The 16,589-nt window shown below is 44.1% G+C and overlaps 2 protein-coding genes across 9 annotated transcripts in view; one reads left to right on the top strand and one right to left on the bottom strand.

The window, feature by feature from the left end:
* The window catches only part of LOC139040142 (olfactory receptor 2AE1-like), an 81,648-nt gene that overhangs the window by 6,949 nt on the left and 58,110 nt on the right, over nucleotides 1-16,589 (bottom strand). Inside the window, exon 1 of one of the 2 annotated variants that reach the window (XM_070484211.1) lies at nucleotides 288-511. The exons of the other annotated variant lie outside the window; for it this stretch is intronic. Coding sequence (XP_070340312.1) covers nucleotides 288-309 — 22 coding nt within the window. The 5' untranslated portion in view covers nucleotides 310-511. Of the gene's footprint in view, nucleotides 1-287; nucleotides 512-16,589 lie in introns of those variants that run through there. 2 annotated transcript variants of the gene reach the window in all.
* Nucleotides 1-16,589, top strand: part of LOC123276643 (odorant-binding protein 2b-like) — a 67,629-nt gene that overhangs the window by 22,549 nt on the left and 28,491 nt on the right. The window contains exon 2 of one of the 7 annotated variants that reach the window (XM_070484215.1): nucleotides 5,626-5,707. The exons of the other annotated variants lie outside the window; for them this stretch is intronic. The gene's annotated coding sequence lies outside the window, so the exon portion shown is untranslated. The remainder of the gene's footprint in view (nucleotides 1-5,625; nucleotides 5,708-16,589) is intronic. 7 annotated transcript variants of the gene reach the window in all.

The following is a 16,589-nucleotide window of genomic DNA, read 5'->3' as shown; positions in this document are numbered from 1 at the left end:
AATACACTTTTATAAAATATGTAAACACATATATACAGTTTCATATTTTTGTAAACATTTGTACTTTTATCCTTATGTATACAATAAATTTTCTATATATTATATTTATATGTATAAATAATACATGAATACTATTTTTGCTTATTATACCAGTCAAGGTTTAACCAGAGAAGCTGAACCACTAAGAAATTGATAGATACGTAGACATATACATTTAATAGATTGTATGGAAATTTGGCCCTGTGAAAGTGTGAAAGCTGGTTAAGCAGTCTGTGTGAGGCTGTTACCTTTGTGTCTGATGCTGGACATTGATAGGCCTTGTGGCAAGCAGTCACGAAGGGAAGATGGGTATGAAGTGTGGTAGATCAATTGCAGGCTGGAACCCACATGCTTCAGCTGTGACCCTGCAACGTGGACTGAAATTCACGTCCTTTCTTGCTGTCTCTGGAATTTGTGGTATGGCTATCTTGTGGAAGCTGGGGTCCTTCTTCATGAGGCTGAACACACACACCTGGCCCAGAAGTCACAGATGCTAAAGGAAGGTTGAGGGCAAGGTAGAGCCAATCTCAGGCCCAGATGCTGCTTCACAAGAATGAGGTGAGGCAGCATATCACCAACTTTACGGTCTGTAAACAACACAGCAGCTGCTTCCCTTCTGCCTCGACATCTCCCTGAGAATCTTTCCTGTGGCTCCCCTTAGCCAGAAACACACAAACGTGGGAACTCTGGGAAATGTAGTTCATCCTAGCCACATTGACACATTACAAAGCGACCAGAGTCCATCCCATGTCAATTTGGTACACATACACATCTCCTTAAAGCACACGTAATCACAAAATAAACAGGACAAAGTCATCCTCCTGCCTAACATGGTATAACTATCCTGCATACAACCAAAATCATGCCAAACATTCATAGAAAACAGGGAAGAAATGCCCATTACTATTGTCCACAGAATGAGTCATCCTATCCACGTGCTAACCTATTCTGTGGATGTCAGTTAGGACTCTTCCTCAGTCACTCCTGTTCATGCAAATGGACCCACAAACAAGGTAGCCATGGAAGACATGATGGAGGCTACACATGGACTCAGCAACATGGACTTCCACTCACCAAGTTCCACTGTTGGGTGCCCAACCTGCCAGCAACTGAGACCAAGATTGCGTCCTTGATACGGTATTACTATCCAGGAGAACAGCCAGCTACTTGGTGGTAGAGTGGGTCAACTGGATAACTTTCATCGTGGAAGGGACAGTGCTTTGTTTTTATTACAATAGACGCTTACTCTGGATATAAATTTGCCTTCCTTGCGTACAGTTGCTGCCAAAAAACCACCTGTGGACCTATAGAATGCTTTACTCACCATAGTGGTACTCCATGAAACGTTGCTTCTGCCTAAGGAACTCATTTCACAGCAAATGAAGTGTGGGAATGGGCCCATGCTCATGGAATCCACTGGTCTTAGCATATTCTCCATCTTCCTAAAACAACTGGCTTAATATGATGGTGGAAAGGGCTTTTGAAGACTCGGTTATGGCAACAGCTGGTCGGAAACACCTCATATGGCTGGGACAATGTCCTCCAGGGTGCAGTAAATCCTGTTAATCTGCATCTAATTTCTGATGCTGTTTCTTCCATCAATCAGTTTCTCGGGACCAGGCATCAATAGGTAAAAATGGGAATGAGTCCTCTCACTATAAAATTTATAATTACGATCCACCAGGAAAATCTTTGCTTCCTGTTTCTGCACTTTTAGGCTCTGCTGCGTTAGAGGTCTTTGTTCCAAAGGGAAGTATTTTTCTACCAGGTGACACAACAAGGATTTCATTTACTGATAATTGAGCCTGCTACCCTGCCACTTTTGGCTCCACATATCACTGAATCAACAAGCTAAGGAGGTACTATATACTGGCTGATGTGACCGATCCTGAGTAGCAAGGGGAAATTCAGTTGCTACTACACCATGGAGATAAGGAGGAGCATGTCTGCAATGCAGGAGATGTTCTAGGGAGCCTCTTTGTGATGAAAGTCAGGGGAAACCCATAACCACCCAATTCAGACAGGACTACTAAGGGCCCAGATCATTCCAGAATGAAGTTGGTGTCACCTCACCTGACAAGGAAGCTGACCAGCTGCACACTAAGGGAATATGAAATGGGGAGTGAATGAAGACAGCTGTAAACACCAGCCGTGCTCATGTGAGCTGCTGCAAAACAAAACTGTAACAGTACAGCCCTTTCTTCCTTGTTTTGATATGAACGTTTGGTTCACATATATTAACTAAATATTTTTGTCTTCATCCTCTCCATCATCACCTTTTCTAACATACGATATAACAAAATGGTTAGGTTCATATCTCGGTATTTAAGTTATATGACATAAAAGGAGGGGTATGAATCAGATAGGAGTAAATGAATTTTGCCTAAAAACCTAAAAGGATTTTGTATCCTCTTATGGGGAAAGGCACAGTGTCTTTTATATCCTCTTCTTGAGAAAAGGTTAACATGTTTTTCATTGTACATGGAAAGCTTTATCATGTTAGGTGGAAGGAAAACTCAGTACTGTCTTTATTTGGAAGTTAAGAATAGTTTAAAGAAATATGAATAGGTGCCAGGTTGAAACATAATAAAGCCATTGTACTTATGTACTTAAAAACAAACAGGATATGTGTCCTAGGTAGACCTGAGAGCCTTCAAATTATAGATCAGGCTGATAAAACTAGGATTATAATATTTAATCAACCAAATCTCCCAATCAGCCCTGTATCTAATTCTCATATGCACACTTCTCAAAATGAGAGTTGGCAGCCATGGTGAAGCCTAGTGCAAAATACTAATCTACATTGATCCTCAAAATATCCACTCTATCCCTCTTTGTGTTTTTCCTCCTAAATGTTTCCCTAGCTCTCCATGCATTCCACACTATCTTAGTTTCTAAAGTGAAGAATTCAGAACAGAACGTATTCTTTAAAGTATAATTTGACCATAAGAAAGAAGTCACATGTATTAACTCTCTCCATATTAATGCAGCCTAGTATCATTATATTGGCTGTCACCTCACACTGTTATTTCAAATTCAGCTTCTTGTGGACTAAGGGCCCAAATCTTCCGCATTCCCCCTGATCACTCCAGCCCTAACCAGACATCCACACATTTCCCTTTTACTAAAATATTCATATATTTCCTATCTCTTTCCTCATTTTTTTCCCATTTTTCTCTGTAAATCTCTGTAGCGTAACTTTTCCATCATCTGATTCATGTCGTCTCTCTTTCTGCCCCAGGTAGCTTTTATAATAATTTCCCATTCCAATTTGCAGCTCTCAACTGGCTTTTTTTTTCCTCTGCCTCATCAGGCAGCTTTCCTCATGAACTGACTAATATCACCTTCATATTTAAGGAATGAGGACATAAACTGACAATGTCAGAGTGTGCGCCAGTTTCTGAAAAGGATTTCATGGATACCTGAAACACCAACATTACCTTACCTGAAATTTCCTCTGCAGAGGCTTGTGGGCAGAACAAGTATAGAAGTGAAATAGAGAGGCCAGGATAGGCCCACGCTGACTCACACATTGGCTATTGGTCATCCAAACAAGTCTTTTCTGAGGTGCTCATCAGACTTCCTTCTCTAACCCTGGAACTCTCTTTTTACTGGTGGAATGGCATAGACTATATTGTCCTCCACAGTCAGCACTGATTATGCTAACTATCCTAGTGACAGACCATCATCAAGAGCAAGAGTGCATGTAATTCTGTAAGGCTCTTGCAAGGTATGCTCAGGTTTTGAGCTCCATCAGCACACGCCAGGATAGATTAAGTAACTGGACTTCCTTAACGTCTACTAGTTGGGTCTTTGAATCATGCAAATGCTTCTGCTGCCTCTAAACCTATATTTCAGATGCCTCTCCATTCCAAACTGGCCATGCAAGCTTAGGCAATAAGAATTTCAATTAATGTTACCTGATTAAGAAGCTACATCTAACACCAGCTTAATCATCAATGGGCCTAGAGTCAAAAGAAAATCTGTTTTGTGTTTTCTGCTATTTTGAATCGTTGAAGGCACTCTCTTCTTAGCTTCATACCCCCTTTTCTATTTAATAAAACCAGAATTTGCCTTTAGCACTGGTCTTTTTAGAATTAGCCCCTTCATGACTCCGTGAATGTTTTCTTATCAGGAATGAGACTTGGTCTGAAACAAGGCAAATGTGAGGGACGAGGAGTACTGTCTGTGAGAAATGAATCAAGCCCTAGTCCAAATGACCTATGATGATGTCGCCTGAGGCAAATCAAAGACACTAAGTAGATGGCATCAGAGATTCCAACCCAGAGGACACATCCTGAATCTCTTCTGAAAACCATTACTCAAGATGCCAATTACACTTGTATGCACGGAGATGAGCATTCCCAAAGGGCTTTCCTGGACTCAGTCTGTAGAGGTCAGGAGAACTAGTTATCTCAATGAACGTGGCTCTGAAGACAACATGGGGACATCTTCTCTAAGGGTCAATTAACCGTGGAGAGAAATATTCCCTAGGGTCCCTGGCTATTTTCCATCTTGGAACCAAGTTCTCTGTACTCTTTTTGTATCCAACCCTTGTGAGAAGACAGTGAGAAAGATCTAGCCTCTATTACCCACAAGACACTTTTGAGGTTTCCCCATGTGCCATATCATAGAAGAGAAGTCAAGGAATGGAAGCAGGAAATTACTGCTAGCATTCCTCACTCTCGCTGTTGGTCATACTCCAATTTTATACACTACATTAATATAACATGTGAAAAGATTTCAGATACAGAAGTAAAATAACATCATTAGCTATCAGGGAAATGCAAATCAAAACTACAAAGAGGGATCACCTCACTCTGGTCAGAATGGCTATAATTAACAAGACAGGAAACAACAAATATTGAAGAGGATGTGGAGAGAAGGGAGCGCTTGTTCACTGCTGGTGGGAGTGCAGACTGGTGCAGCCACTATGGAAAGCAGTATGGAGTTCCCTCAGAAAATTAAGGATAGATCTACCATATGATCCAGCTATCCCACTGCTGGGTATTTATCCAAGGAACTTGAAAACACAAAGGCACAAAGATACTGGCACCCCATGTTCGTTGCAGCGTTATACACAATAGCCAAGACTTGGAAGCAACCTAGGTGCCCATCAGGGGACGAATGGATAAAGAAGATGTGGTATTTATACACGATGGACTACTACTCAGCCATAAGAAAAGATGAAATCTGGCCATTTGTGACAACACGGATGGGTCTTAAGGGTATTATGCTGAGTTAAATAAGTCAGGGCGAGAAACTCAAATTCCATATTATCTCCCTCATAAGTAAAGGATAAAAACAATGACAAACAAACACATAGCATTGGAGATTGGATTGGTGGTTGTCATAGGGGGAGGGGGCAGGGGGGAGGGCATAGGGGTGATGAGGCTCCCATGTGAGGTGACGGACTATAATTCATTTTCTGGTAGTGAACACGATGTAATCTACACAGAATTCGAAATATATTATGATGTACATCAGAAAATAAATAAATAATTAATTTTAAAAAAAGAAACGTGGCAGCTGCATCATGGTAAAGTCAGTTGTTCTCTTTGTCTGTCCACTTTATGTTACACCTAGTGGGACATCAATTGACCAAAAAAGGACTCGCTGCAAAGAACACCAGAATGCCTGAGACTTCTGTGCATCTATACGTCAAAAGGTTGGTGGGCTAGAGCAATGGAACTAGGGAAGCAGCCCCCTCCCCCTCCGAAAGCAGTGGCAATACAAAAGGTGTATGCTGCCAGCGGTGGTTCTGGTGTCCTAACCTGAGGAGCACAGCTGCATGCATCAGCAGCCTGAGGCTACAGGAGCAGGCATGGTGCTTGTTGCATAGCCCCTCTTTGTCCCAGCAGTGGTGGGTGGTGCACACGACCTGAGGCTTCAGGACACACAGCAGTGCCAGCGACCCAGCTCCCTCTCTCTCTCTGACAGTGGCACTGGTGTTTCCAGCCGTGGGTACAGCATCCACAGCACAGATATCCACAGCAAGGGTGGTGGTGCTCTGACCTGAGATTTCAAAATGCTCACCAGCGCGGGCCAGTGACCAGAGACTGCAGGAAGAACAATGACATTCGGTTTAGCCCTACCCCACCCCCCACGATGGTGGGGGGCGCCCATGCCCTGAGACTGCAGGCAACACAGCAGTGCCAGTGAACGAGCCCCCTCCGTTTCCCCAGGCAGCAATGACTCTGACCCTGGTCTTTCAACATCAAGGGCTGCATTCAAAATGCAGATACCACTGGCAGAGGCAGTGGTGCCCTGATGCGAGGTTTCAAAAATCACACTTACCCACAACAACAACCAGAGGCTACAGGAGGAGAAAAGGTACTTCTGGCTTCACACCTGCCCCTCCGACAGCAGTGTAAGGTAGCATCTTCAACCTGAGGTGTCAGGAGCCACAGCAGAACTTGTGACACAGCCTTCAGCGGCAGCACCTCTGACATGGGCTCTACCACCATTGGGGGCTGCATACCGGACCCTGGGCCCATGCAACACCCATAAATCCAATGCCTCTAACCCATGTGTTTCTCTGGCAGTTCTCTTTGCCCAGGCAGATATGCATCTGTCTTGGGTGGCTGTTCCAGTTACCTTTAGCTAGTTAACAAATTATCCTGAAACTTGGCAACTTGCAAGAATTGTTTTATTTTTCTCACTATTTTGTGGGTCAGGAGTTTGGGAAGGGTTTAGCTCGGCAGGTCTTCCGTGGGGACTCTCGTATTGTTGCCATCTGATGGTGTGCAGGCTGTGTCATCACCAGGCTAGACTGGGATGATCATCCAAGATGCCGTTTCTTCTTCTTTGTCCTCTTTTAAGCCTATTTATTTTTATTTTCAGTGATTATGAAGACACATATCTATTGAAGCTTCAGGTCATTAAGCCAATGCACTCCAAATTCATTTTCTCCTATGCTGGCTGTGTCCACCATTCCCTCATCCCCTCTAACTTACTCTGTCTCTTTCCATTTGCCTTTTTCCCTTTAAAGTTGGAGAGAGGAATCAATTTTTCTTCCTTTGGTCTTACTTCCCTTCTGCTTTCACACAACTTTCCCTTCAGGACCTCGCATTAGAACTCTCCACACACCTCTTCTCTTCCTGTGTGGCCAGAGCATAAGCGAGATGGGGGATACGAATCAACCTCTTTTGTTCTGGGTCCACTCCTTCCTGCCATAGGTGTTACTAGGAATATAGGACAAGTGGTTTTCCTCAGGAATGCAATCTTTTCACAAGAGGGCAGTGCTTACAGGCTACAGAAAAATTTTCTCCTACAGAGTCATATATCTGCTAATGTGTCCAAACTGAGGATCATTGATAATATCCTTATAGAGAAGCTCTAAGCGTCTGTGTCCCACCTGCAGAAACAGAATTCTTATATAAGGGTCAGTTTAATTTGAGAAATACCTAGACTTTCTCTATATTTTACTAGGAATGAGCCAAGTTTCCTATGTTTGTATGCCAGGAAAGGGCAGGGAATAAATAATCTGTGAGGTCTTTCCTCTCCATTAGATTCTGTTTCACTAATGGTTTCAGGAACAATAGAGTTGGGCTTTCTCTTTTTTCCTACATTTAATCAAATTGCACTTGTCCTATGTCTGATTGACTGTTAATGTCATGATGCTGCCACATTTTGTTTTGCTCATGAGTAAGATGGAAATTCACATCCAAGTCCCATTACCCCTTCACGTTGTCAACATTTATATCAGTTGCCATATGAGTTAAAGTCACTACTTCTGCAGGTAGAATTGCATCTGGAGAGGAAAAGATGAAGTAAGTCCGTATAGGTCTGAAGTTGGACCTCTTCTTGCTCTTTGATGTCTTCTGCATCTGTCTGCCTTTCTATTCTTTTCTTAGTATTTGTCTAATATCTCTCTCATTCTCTGACCCTCTCTTGGGCTTCCCGCGCTTTTTTCTCCACAAGTTTTCAAAATGTAGTTCAGAAACATTTTTATCACTGTATTTGTTTTATGTATATTCAACGTGCCATGTGTAGCTGGAACTGCTGACATTGTTCCAGGATAACTGAAGTCTAGGGAAATTTCAGCCTCACTCAACCTACTCATTTACGTATCCTCTTTCTCTCACTCTGCCATCTCACGTCTTTGCTACTATTTTCTGATTTTTGTCTTTGTTTCTGCTCTTACCCAAGAGCCCTTTAAGAAAGTGACCATTATGTTAGAAATGATTAGATTTGTTCCCTACTTTGAAATATTAAATGAAATGCTTATGTGGCCTAATACATTAGATCCCAAATCTGACTGCTTGCTTGCTGAGCAACTGAATTAGATTCTCTAGGTTAGAAAGTGTGATCTATTTAACTATTCATTTTGTCAAAGACAGAGGAAGTGTGTTATAGTTTTAATTATTTCATCTGACCCCTCTACTAAATCCTAATACTTGTAGGAGTAATATGGGTTTAAAAACATTTTATTAAGTATACCATATATTCAGAGAACTGAACAAATCATAAGGGTACAGCATGATGAATTTTCAGAAAGTGACTCCATAGGGTAACCAGCACACAGATGAAGACAAACAATGTCACTTGCCCCCAGAGGTTCTTATTATTCCGCTTTCCATCAGTGTCCCACAGGGGTAACTACTATTTGACTTTGAATACCAAAGCTAAATTGAGCCTGGTTTTGAACTTGATAAATTTAGAATCGTACAGGACATACTCTTTTGTGTCTAACTTCTTTGGCTCAATATTTTGCTTCATGAGATTCATTCCTGCTGTTGTGTTTAGACATTTGTTCTCGTTACTGAATAGATTTGCATTGTGTGCCTATCCCACAGTTTAATTACCCACTCTAATATTGATGGATATTTGGATAGTTTCCACTTTGGTCTGTTATAAATAGTACTCGTATGAAAATTCTAGAACAAGACCTTGGTGGCCAAATACTAGCATTCCTGTTGACTGTATGCTCATTCTCAGCTATAGCAGATACTGACAAAGTGTTTCACAAAGTGGTGGTTGTAGTAATTTACTCTCCAACCTGCAGTGTATGAGAAATCCAGTTGTTCCACTTGTTCAATCTCCTTGCCAAAATTCGGTTGGTGTGTCTGTATTTTTTATTTTAGCCATCATAGGAGGTGAGTGACTCTATTTCAAATGTAGGTTTACTTTGCATTTCTCTGGTGACTAATCATGTTAAGAGCCTTTCATATGTTGATCAGCCATTTGGATGTTCTCTGTTGTGAGTGCCTGTTCAAATGCTTTGCCTATTTTCTATTGAGTTGTCAGCTTTTTTCTTAGTGAGATTGTAAGGGTTCTTAATATGTTTTGCTCATGAGTTCTTTCTTCAACGTAAGTATTGATACCCTTTCTCTCCTCTGTAACTCTCATTTTTAGGCTTTATATGGTAATTTTTGATAACTGGAAGTTCTTAATTTTAATGTAGTGCAATGTTTCTATTTGTAGCCTGTATAGTGTTTTAACGTCCTGTTTAAAAAATCTGTCCTACTCCAAGCTCATAAATATTTTTCTATTTTTTCTTCTAAAAGAGTCTTTACTGTTCTATCTTTCACATTTAGATTTTATATCCACCTGAAATTGATGTTTGTGTATGGTGTGAGGTCAGGATCAAAATGTATTCTTTCCATATTCACATCCAACTTACCCAGCATTATTTATTGAAAACAACATGCTTCCCCTGCTACATTGTAACATCATCTGTCTTATCTGTAGGTGTGCTTCCAGCCTTCTATGTTCCATTTGTCTATGTATATAACGTTGTGCCAATAGCACCCTGTTTCAATTATTATAGCTTTAGTCTAGATATTTAGCAGTGTAAGTCCATCGCTTTTATTTTTCTTCTCCAAGAGTATCATGACTATTTTTGGCTCATTATGTAAGTCCCTCCACCCACCACCCATAACTGCTTTTAGTTTGATTGCCATTACATTGACTCTATAGAAAAATTTGGAGAAAATTGACATCTCTAAGTGCACAGTCTTCCAATCCATGAGCATGTTGCAGCCCTCCTTTTATTTAGGTCTTTTAAATTTTTCTTAAAAATATTTTGTTTGTAATCTAGGGGTCTTCTACATATTTCATCAAATTTAATCTTTCATATTTGAAGCTTTTGCTGTTATAGTTAATGGTATAATTCATAAAGTCTAATTTTCTGTTTGTTTATTATTCCCCTTTTTTTAGGGTCCTCGTAAGGTTTTGGTATCAAGATTTTACAGTCCTCATAAAACAAGTTGGAAAATTTTCCCTCTTACTCAGTTTGCTGATAGCATTATTTAAGATTAGCATAAAATATGGAAGCTGTGGGCCAGCCCCATGGCCTAGTGATTAAGTTCCTGTGCTCCTGTTTGGCAGCCCAAGGTTTGCCAGTTCGGATCCTGCATGTGAACCTGCACACTGCTCATCAAGCCATGCTGTGGAGGCATTCCACAGAGAAGCACTAGAATACACAACTATGTACTGGGGCTTTGGCAAGAAAAACAAAGGAGGAAGATTGGCAACAGATGTTAGCTCAGGGCCAATCTTCCTTACACACACACACACAAAAGTAACACAGATTAAAGTGATGATCAATGTAAAGTAAGAAACTATTCTAAGAATTTAAACACATTTTTTTAAAAATACGGAAGTTTGGATCCAGACTGTAATTCTAAATTTTTGTGTATATTATGATGTACATCATAATATATTTCAAATTCTGTGTAGATTAGATCATGTTCACCACCCAAAGACTAATTACAATCCAACAAGACACACGTGTGCCCAGCCACGCCTTTCACCCTGTTCCTTCCCTCCTTCCCCTCTGGTAACCACTACTCCAATCACTGTTGATATGTGATTGTTTGCTGTTGTTTTTGTCTTCCACTTATGGGTGAAATCATACAGTATTTGACTTTCTCCCTCTGACATTTTTCACTTAGTATAATACCCTCAAGGTCGATCTATATTGTCGCAAATGGCCAGGTTTCATCATTTCTTATGGCTGAGTAGTATTCCATTGTGTATATATATACACCACATCTTCTTTATCCATTTGTCCCTTGATGGGCACCTAGGTTGCTTCCAAGTCTTGGCTATTGTGAATAATGCTGCCATGAACATAGAGATGCATGTATCTGTATGCATTTGTGTTTTCAAGCTCATTGGATAAAGACCCAACAGTGGAATCGCTGGATCCTATGGTAGATCTATTGTTAATGACCTAAGGATACTCCATACTGCTTTCTATAGTGGCTATGATACGGACCCTGATATCAGTTTCCTCACATTAAACCCAGAATATATGGGTTTAAAATCACACTCATTCCTTGCTTACTCTCTGGCTTCCTGGCTCCATAATCCACTATCCTCCATGGAGACAGATACCATCAAGGACAAGCACCTGGATTATCTCCTCCCCGCAAAGAGATACAGTCTGGTGGGAAAGCTGCTGACCAGCAAGGTCACAGGCTTCCTCTTCTCTGCAAGTAGTCTCAAGGCAAAAGACAGGCTGGTGGGAAAGCTCTGACCAGCAAGGCCATATGCTCCCACTCCCCTACCTAAAACCCCAAATAAAAACCCTTCCTTTTACCTTTGTGGGGAGTTTGGGATTTCAGCGTTAGCTTCCCTCTCTCCTTGCTCAGCGCTGTGCAAAAATAAAGTTCCTAGTTTCTTCCACCACACCCAGTGTCAGAGATTGGCTTGCTGCGCAACAGGTGAGCAAACTCACATCAGGTTCAGTAACAAATCTGGCTGACCTTTCAGGGGACAGACTCATCTCCCGCGGCCCACTGAAACCTCAGATCTCCACCTGGGGAGGCAGTTTTCCTCCACTGCTCAGAGTCGTCCGTCATCCCGGCGGGTCCCAACATGCAGCTCATGTTCTGTCCACACTGTGTCCAAGAACCAACTTTCTCCAGTTTCCCGGAGCCCGAGCACAGTCTTCCCTGGCCACCCTTCCAGCTGGGAGTCTTTTTCACTGAAGCTGGCCCCTGCCCAGGGACAGGGCTCCTGTGCTTCCCCCACCTCACCGGGCCCTGCCCTCAGGCGACACCACACCCTGCTGGTACGGTGTCCATCATCTCCTCTTACGCCATCCAGAGACCCGGTCTGCAAGTCTGGGGCTTGGGTCAGCTGCTCCTAAGCTCCCTGCAGCAATGGGAGAACTCGGGAAAACAAGCCTCAGGAGCCAAGTTGAGGGTGGCGATCTGAGGCCAGCAGAGAACCAGGGTTGAGGGCACCCCGGCCAGCCGCCAGCCACATCCATTCTGTTTTGCTGATGGTCTGAGACTGCTGCCCTCCTGACCATGCAGCTCCCTGCATGGGTGCTCCCCCTACATCTGCTCTCCCTCCTGCAGGCATTAGGTCCCTCCCCATCCCCGTGGACCCTGACAAGTCCAACTTGGCTCTAACCTGTGTCCCTTCCAGGGTGGAGAGCCATCATCCATGTCTGCTTCATCCTGGAGAGGGACCAGTGCATCAGCGACTTCAATGAAAAGATGAATAATCAGGACGTGCAGATGAAGCTCTTCAGTGGGGTCTCTGTGGGCAGGAGGGGCCTTAGGGACAGTGGCCTGGCTACAAGGAGTGGGCCGTCAACATCAGCCAGCACTAGAGGCAGCTGTGCTCAGCCTTTGGGCCAACAGCACCCTGTGTTCTGATCACAGTGTGTGTGTGTTCATGTGTGTGTGCATCGAGGTGGGTGTGCAAGCCAGCCCTGTCTCTCTCTACACCACTGTGAATTGACCCCTCTTGGTCACTCTGCATCCACCCAGAGGATCCTTCTGACATCCCAGACCCTTGTGGCCCTGCCTCCTCCCTCCTCCACTCGAACCCCACCACCCACTGCTCTGGCCTCACAGAACACATTTAAACATTTCCACCATGACTGACACCCCTTTTCAGGCCAGCCACCTCTAGCCAGCACCCACTGGTGTCGTTCCTGCCCTCTCACTGTCGGTTCCTTCCCCCAACACCTCCTCAGCCCAGTGGGTCTCCGTCTGCCACCCTTGCTCCATGCCCACTTTCCTTTCCCTACATCACATCCTTCCTTTCCAAGCACACACTGAGCTCCGGGACAGCCCCACGCTCCCGACCCACAGCTCTGCCCGTTCCTTCCATGGTCCCGGCCAGGTGAAATCCGCCCTGGGAGCCCAACTCTGTGCCTCTCCTGCACCTGACCCCAGCAGTCAGAGGGGCCGAGGCTGGTGCAGAGCGCGGGCTGCTCCCACCTTCACATCATGACTGCAGATGTCAAGGCCCCCAGTGCCGACCATATCGTGCCCTGGCTCCCCTGACTCCTGCCTACTCTAGGCAGCATTTCACTTGTCTGTCCCCTCCTCACCATCCACCCCTGCTTCCCTGTGCAGCACAAACCTTCACCCCAAACAAGGCTCAGTGCATGGATTGTGCACACCGCAGGCGGACACAGCTCGGTGGCGCAGGATGTGAGTGGAAGCACATATTGCTAGCTGGGAGGAGCCCAGGTGCAGCTTCTGAGACCCAGACTCCCCCAGGGAGAGGCCAGGCCCAAAGGCTGAGAGAGGTAGATACCCTGGAGCGGACAAAAGCCGCACTCACGGACTCTCTCCTCTTGAGCTTCTGGGGGAGTTCGGATTCTAATGGGTCAGGCTGGGAAGATGGGGCTCCACCCAGGGGAGGCTAGGGGCTGATTCAGGGCAAGAAGGAGGAGGACAGAAGGTCACGGGTCCCTGGAGGACAGGCACTGACAGCATGAGCCCCCTCCTCTTAATGTAATCCCCCCACAAGCCATCAAATGCAGGGACATCCCTCATGGAGGGTCTGTGGCAGGGCCGACAGAGCACTCCGGAGCCCAGGGACTTCCACGCTGTCCCATCCACAGAACGTGACTCTCTGCTCTCCAGGGCCAAGGGACCCCCTTTCATGTGGAGTCTTGAGATAAGGGAAACACCCCAGGAGCCTCAGCCACCCAGGAAGCTCCTCAGCTCGGGTGGCTCCCATCCCAAGTAGAAAAATGTACAAGGAACAGTATAGAAAGGACCCATAATCCCACCACTGATCTCCAACTCAGCTCACTCCCAGAGATGGTCCTTTGTGTTTGAGGGGGGATCCAACTGGGAAATTTGTTTTTGGCTTTTCATGGCCTAACCGTCACCCTCCCAACTCTCCAGTGTCCTAGCTGGAAGGGTGAACCATCTAGAGATCACCTGGTTAGTTCACCTCCTGTGTTTACAGATGGCAGGAGCTGAGATGGGGAAGGAAGGAGGGGACTCAGGCCTGGGACCCTCCCCTCTGCACCTCAGCATCAGCTCTGCTCTTTCCCTCACCCTCACCTGGAGAACGTGTCTTCACTGGATCCCCATCCTGCTCCTCCCTCTGCCACTGGCCACCATCCACCAGCTCCCTCGCCCAAACATGGAAGAACAGCAAGAATAACCGCAAGAGCCCTTGTTTATGGAGTTCTTGCCCTGTGCCAGTAAGGAATGGATCCTCCCACTAACTAAGAGACAGCTTCCATCTTCAAGCCAGCCTACAGATGAAGAAAGTGATGCTTAGAGAGGTAGTCCCTTGGCCAGGGTCTCCGAGGCTGGAAGAGGTTAGATCTGGGCTATGCATCCAGGTCCTTAATTCCAGAGCTTTGTGCCAACCACTATGCCTTGCCTTGGGACTAATCAGTCAAAAAGGGTACAATCACAAGATTGGATTGGCAATTGGGAGCATAGCATACATACCAGAAACTATGGAAATCATACTTGCATAGCTCCATGAATTACCCAAAGGGAACACATCCGGCAACCAGTACCCACAAGAAATAGAACATGAGCTGCCCTTGAACGGCCACCTGATGCCCCCTCCCAGGTCCCTGCCTCTCTCCCCCAAGGGAAATCAATATTCTAACTTTCCATTTGTCTTTCTTGTCTTTGAACTCTATTGACATGGAATCATACTGAGTGTCTCCTTCTATGTCGAGCTTCTTTCATTACGCTTGTAAGATTCATCAATATTCTTGAATGTGGCTGTGGCTGAACATTATTTCTGTATGGTATTGCACTATGAAACATAACCCATTTTATTTGTCCACTCCACCACTGATGTCCAGTGAGTTGTTTCCAGTTTGAGGATATGCCAAAAGATGCTGCTCTGAACATCTTGTATAAGTCTGCTGGCCAACATAGGAACACATCTATGTTGGGGACATCATTGTTGGGTCATAGACTATGTGCACATCCACCTCTATGAGATACTACCAGAGAGCTTCAAAGTGGATGAAATAGTTTACCCTCACAGCTGTATATGAGAGTTCTAGTTGCTTCACATCCTCATTAACACTGGCTGTTGTCAGAGTTTTTGATTTTGACCATTGTGGCGTGCATGTAGGGGTATCTCGTCGTCATTTTAATTTGCATTTTCCTCACGAGTAATAATGTGGAGCATCCAATCACCTAATGATTCCCATTTGGGTATCTTTTTTGTGACATGCCTAGTCAAATCTCCTGCCCATTTCTTTTCATGGTGGATTGTCTGTGTGTGTCTTTATCAATTTATAGGAGTTAGTCACACATCCTAGAATCGTCTTTTGTCAGATAAATAAATGGTAAGTATTTATGCCCTTCGTGCCTGCCTTCTTTACTCTCTTAAAAGTTTCTTTAGACAAAAACAAGTTCTTCTTTTTAATACTTTCCAATTTATCCTTTTGTTCTATGAAATGCTTGCCTGCCCCAAGTTCTTGAAAATATTCTCCTACGGTACGTGTCGCAGAAGGTATTTTTATAACTTCCATTTGTATTTAAAATCCATCTGGAATTGGTTTTTGTTAGTCCAGCCATTACGTAAAAACAATTTGGAGTTTTCTCCAAACATTAAAAGTGGAACTGTCATATGATGCAGCAATCCCACAGCTGGGGGCACATCGGAAGATAACAGAATCTGTGTCGTGAAGTAACTTCCGCACTCATGTGTGCACCACAGCATTTGTCACAACAGCCACCACAGGGAGCAAACCACGGGGCTATTCATGGATGAAGGGACAAAAAAATGTGGTGCATCTACACAACTGTATATTATTCAGCTTTCAAAAAGAAAGAAATACTGCCTTTCCTGACAACATGGATGTACCTGGAGGACATTATGCTAAGTTAAATAAGCCAGACACAGAAAGGGAATTACTGCATCGTCTTACTTATATGTGGAATCTGAAAAACTCAAATTCATAGCAACAGACAGTAGAATGGTGGCTCCCAGGGAGCGGGGGTGTGAGAGGGGAACGAGGAGATGTTGGTGAAAAGGTGCAAACTCTCAGTTAGGAGATAAATAAGCTATTGAGATCTAATATACAAAAAGATGACTATAGTTAATAATAATGTATTCTATACCTAAAAGTAAGTCATTGATAAAATGATTAGAAGATGCTATATCATGCAAACATTAAAAACTGTAACTGTGAAAAGTGTACCAACATGGGGGTGGTCCCATGGCCTTGTGGTTAAGTTGGGCGTGCTCCACATCAGGGGTCTGCATTTGGTTCCCCGCTGCAGACCTACACCACTTGCCAATGGCTGTGCTGTGGTGGTGACCCACATACAAAACAGAGGAAGACTGGCACAGATGTTGGT

This window comes from Equus asinus, chromosome 14 (assembly GCF_041296235.1).
Source record: "Equus asinus isolate D_3611 breed Donkey chromosome 14, EquAss-T2T_v2, whole genome shotgun sequence".
Lineage (NCBI taxonomy): Eukaryota > Metazoa > Chordata > Mammalia > Perissodactyla > Equidae > Equus > Equus asinus.
The sequence above is the reverse complement of the archived record's forward strand: the minus strand, read 5'-3'. Positions and strand labels throughout refer to the sequence as shown.